Source organism: Notothenia coriiceps, unplaced genomic scaffold, assembly GCF_000735185.1.
Source record: "Notothenia coriiceps isolate Sejong01 unplaced genomic scaffold, NC01 NC01_scaffold00010938, whole genome shotgun sequence".
Taxonomy (NCBI): domain Eukaryota; kingdom Metazoa; phylum Chordata; class Actinopteri; order Perciformes; family Nototheniidae; genus Notothenia; species Notothenia coriiceps.
In genome coordinates, this window is record NW_011343639.1 from 1 (window position 1) to 4,822 (window position 4,822).

The following is a 4,822-nucleotide window of genomic DNA, read 5'->3' on the forward strand; positions in this document are numbered from 1 at the left end:
AAGCTATTTATTTTCCTCATACTGCCTGTGCTGCAGCACCTCTTTTCACCCTCTGTCTGAAACCAGAGCCCAGTCTGCTCAGATTGGTTAGCTGTGGTTAGAACCCTTAGCCTATCAAGTACTGTGTCGGGGCGCTAGCCAATATAAGAGTGAGTGTTACACAGTGATGTCATCAGTATTGATTACACACCTGACGTATGTTCCGAACACTCCCAGCTCACTGAGACAGGTGCTGATCTGGAGAGGAGCGTCTCGTCTCAGCAGGACGTTCTGGACGGGGGCGGGGTGAATCTTATCCATCAGGATATAAGCCGTCCTCTCGGTGCTGTCCTTCACTTCCTGCAGGACCTCGCACATCTCTGACCCATAGAAGTTGTTACCTAGAAATAAACAATATCTGAAAAGGTCCCCTATTATACTGTTTTTCATCAATATATTATAGGTCTCAGATATAGACAAACGTGTCTGAGGTGTTTGTCTGAAACACCAAACAGATCATTGCTGCATTACCCATAATCCCCTCTGTTTCAGCCCTGTTTCCAAAGTGCTGATTCTCTGTCTGTTACTTTAGATGAAAATAAGGAGCCCCTCCCCACGCCCCTCAGAGATATTTGGTTACAAAGAACACCATGGTGCTCTCGGAGGCGATTCAGGTGATAAGGTGATTGTTATGACATCATAAAGTGGCCAAAATCTGATCAGCTCATTTTCAGACAGGTTTTTATATAAATGGATCAGGACAAAAAGAGAGAGAATCTTTGTTCCAGACACTTTCAGAATCTCTTCACACAGAGGGGACACATGTTGATGTAGAAGAGACATGAAGAAGAGGGGACACATGCTGATGTAGAAGAGACATGAAGAAGAGGGGACACATGCTGATGTAGAAGAGATATGACAAAGTGGATTTTAGCCGGTATTCAGAAACGTTACTTTAAAATGTGGATCTTTCGATGCTCTCAGCAGTAGTAACTGTGGAAAGCACTAAAATGAAGATACTGACAATTCAAAGTCCTCTGGTTTCAGAAATGGTCGATGTGAATCTTACCTCCTCCCTCTCTCTGAGGCTTCAGGACAAACCGGTCTGGTGCTGCCAGCGCCATGGCAACCGTTTTGTCACCTTCGGGTCCCTAAAGACGACAAGGGCAACAAAGGAAGTTAATGACGCATCAGCAGCACACACTTCTTTTGTGACTTCATGAAAATACTTGATGTGATGTAGTGGGATGAGTAGGCCACTAGGTGTCACTGCTGCGTTGTCTATTCCGAGGAGAATTCAGCAAACTCCTGTTTGGGCTGCAATTCTTTTTTTAATTGTAGGTTACAATTTATTTTACAGTTGGAAACTGGATCACTAGATAATGTCAGTTGGTGGGTTCAAGTAATGCATAGTTGTGTTTTATAATGTTGCAAATCATTGTGCTAGCTTCTAGTAGTTCCTTTGATTATTTAGGTTTGTGTTGATCACTTGAAAGGCTATGAAGCTATCTGCAACTGTGATAAATGTCAAAAAGAATTTTTGCTGTCAGACATAAAACCTTTGACGGTCTAAACTACAATCCCCAGCCCTACGACACAGAGTTCCATGGGAGTGCAGAGAGGAAGTGAGTCTTACATAAAACTGCTCAATAACAAAGCTGAAAGGACTGAGTAGCACGTGATGTTTTCTCACCATGTCCAGAGTGTAGAGCCCAGCGAACGTGGCTCTGATCTGCTCCACTACCTGGGGCTGGTGGGGGAAGAACTTCTCCAGGACTCCAGGTGTGGCGAGCACCTGCTGGACCTTCTTGGTTCCGACCAGGTGAGTGCTGATGTCGGGACACTTAACAGCCAGAGAGCGCTCCATCATCAGACGAGCATCCCAATCCTACGATCAAAAAGATATAATTAAAGCAAAAAAAGCTGTTTTTCTTACCTTCTAGTATGAACTATGAAGCATTGAGTATATTTAACATGAATGTATTGAGACCTGGCTTATTACATAACATTGACATTTTAACCCAAACTTTTGACCAGTTCCCACATTTTAGCACTCGTTACTGCATTTGACCAGTGGTGTAAGGTAAACACGTTTATTAACCCAATTATTGTACCCGAGTGCAAATTTAAATTATTTGGACTTGATTGTTTTCTTTATTGCCACTTAATACTTCTACACCACTGCAATTCAAAGGGAAATATATACTTTTTACCTAATTGGACCTATTTGACAGCTTTATTCGCTTTACACATTTTGGTTTATGAAGTATGATGTTTTATAATGGTCATAATTCATAACTACCACAACTAGAATACAATTTAAAGTGAAGACCTTTTCAGAATTGTAGTTCTGAGGCATGTATCCATTCCTGAAGTACACCACAGCAACCTCCTGGCCATCACTGCAGAAAGACAAATATTAAAGAACCACAATTCAAGGATCATATCAGTATGTAGTGTCTCTACTGTGACATGTCTCCATGCTTTAATGTTCAAAAAGCTCTTTATTTTTCTCATACTGCCTGTGCTGCAGAAACTCCCTCTGGAGAGAAACTAGGGCTGCTCGATTATGGCAAAAATCATAATCTCGATTATTTTGGTCAATAATTGACATCACGATTATTAAAAAAACGATTATCTTTACTTTGAAAACATTAATTTATTGAAGAAAAAAGGTGTAGTATGTTTTTAACAGTTGATTACCCTGAACTTTAAGTATAATTCAATTGAAAAACCAATAAAAAAAAATATATATATTTCGATTATGTTGTTTTCATAATCGTTGCAAGCCAAAATTGTAATTGCGATTAAAATACGATTAACTGAGCAGCCCTAAGAGAAACACAGGGATGTGAGCCTTTGCAGACCATTTACATGCACGCAAACCTATAGAACACACTACAGGAAAGGGAAAACCCCAAAAAGGAAAAATAGGGTCCCTTTAAGTAAACGTGATCATAGTTATATAATTATTACCTATGTAGCCATATCGTTGTTATAACATTTATTTATTGACATTTAACTTACACAAATAGCCTCTTGTCCTGATCCATGGATCCTGTTTTAGAAACATCATCGAACCGCCTTCTCATTGTGGGAATGTTTCTGAAACACAGGGACAATAGTGGGCTGGTTACAACAAAACAAACCCCTTCCTCCCACACCATTCAAATGCAATTGGGGCGGGAAAAGACCATTGAAACTAAATGTGACACAACATGTTCCAGCTATTCATGCTTGTTCCATTGAAACAACATTGCTTCATAAAAGCAGCTCCTCTCAACTCACCTGTTCCACAGCTCTTTCTCAACATATCGGTGATCCAAGATGTTCCTCTGGACCTCTTCCACCAAGAACATGACGACGGCTCTGTAATGACAGTCATTGCTCCTGTCAATCACTCCTACTGCAATTCTGTATTCTGAATGAATTCACTCATCACATCTTAAGTTAGTATGAAGGAAATACATTCAGGATGTACTGTTATGGAGGTATTAGTATTAGTTGTGTGAATAGATCGATAATCCGTTGGTAAATGTGTAATCAGTCAATGTAACACACTTTCCACAAATGCAAAGAAAAAGGTTGAAGACAAAAAAAAAATTGTTGGAAATATAAAAAAAGATCTGCTTACAAACAAATTCCCGAAAAATGATTTTGTATTGATTTACAAGTCAATTAAAAGTGTTTGTGAATATCTTTCCAACATCTGCAATCATCATTTTTGGAGCGTGTAATTCCCTGCTCATGTCCTGGTGTCCACGTTTCAAAGTAAGAGCATACTGTGGCTAGTAACATGCATTCTTTATTTTATTATATAAATGGGACAATATCAGTGTGTGTTAATGGTTGCATTTTTTGTATCTACTGTAGCACACACACTTGTGTATACATTGTGTGCTGTACCTAGCCTGGTACAGCAAAGTCAATCTTTAGGCTTCTTTTAATGTATTCTTTCAGGTGAGTCAAAATTCCAATGCACAAATAAACTTGAGACAAATCTACCTATTTACTCAAATTCCTACTTCTCTGATCCATAGAGCTCCCAGGCTTTAGCCACGGCCCGGGCCAGGCCTGCTGCAGGGTTGTTGTCCGGGATCCGCTCACTCTGCTCCAGCTGCCCGGCCACCTGAAGGATGTGTCTGGGAAAAAAGGGGAACAATACTTACAATAAGTGCATTCGACCAACAAAATACAAACTTGAAGAAAACAGAATACACTTACAGCAATTTGAACAAATATTAAATAAAGAAAAACAGTAAAAGTTGTTGCCTTAATATGGAAAGTCAGCCACCAATTGTGCAAGTTCTCCGACTTAAAAAGATGAGGCCTGTAATTTTCATCCTAGGTATACCTCAACTATGAGAGACAAAATGAGAAAAAAAAAATTACATTTTACATCACATTTTCTGACTTTTAAAAGAATTTATTTGCAGATTATGGTGGAAAATAAGTATTTGGTCAATAACAAAAGTTCATCTCAATACTTTGTTATACAGGACTGTCTCAGAAAATTAGAATATTGTGATAAAGTTCTTTATTTTCTGTAATGCAATTAAAAAAACAAAAATGTCATACATTCTGGATTCATTACAAATCAACTGAAATATTGCAAGCCTTTTATTATTTTAATATTGCTGATTATGGCATACAGCTTAAGAAAACTCAAAAATCCTATCTCAAAAAATTAGAATAGTTCCTCAGACCAAGTAAAAAAAAAAGATTTATAACAGCAAAACACAATCAAACATTTGAAAATGTCCATTAATGCACTCAGTACTTGGTTGGGAATCCTTTTGCACGGATTACTGCATCAATGCGGCGTGGCATGGAGGCAATCAGC

General features: G+C 38.8%; 1 protein-coding gene across 1 annotated transcript; it reads right to left on the bottom strand.

Moving 5' to 3' along the window:
- Positions 1-141: 141 nt before the first annotated feature.
- gss (glutathione synthetase) lies at positions 142-4,143 on the bottom strand (the record flags this gene model as incomplete). Its single annotated transcript, XM_010772073.1, has 7 exons — positions 142-380; positions 1,049-1,130; positions 1,673-1,867; positions 2,312-2,381; positions 3,007-3,084; positions 3,268-3,348; positions 4,005-4,143. Coding segments are annotated over 7 exons (869 nt in total), but the record flags the coding sequence as incomplete, so codon positions are not given.
- Between the last annotated feature and the right edge of the window lie 679 nt (positions 4,144-4,822).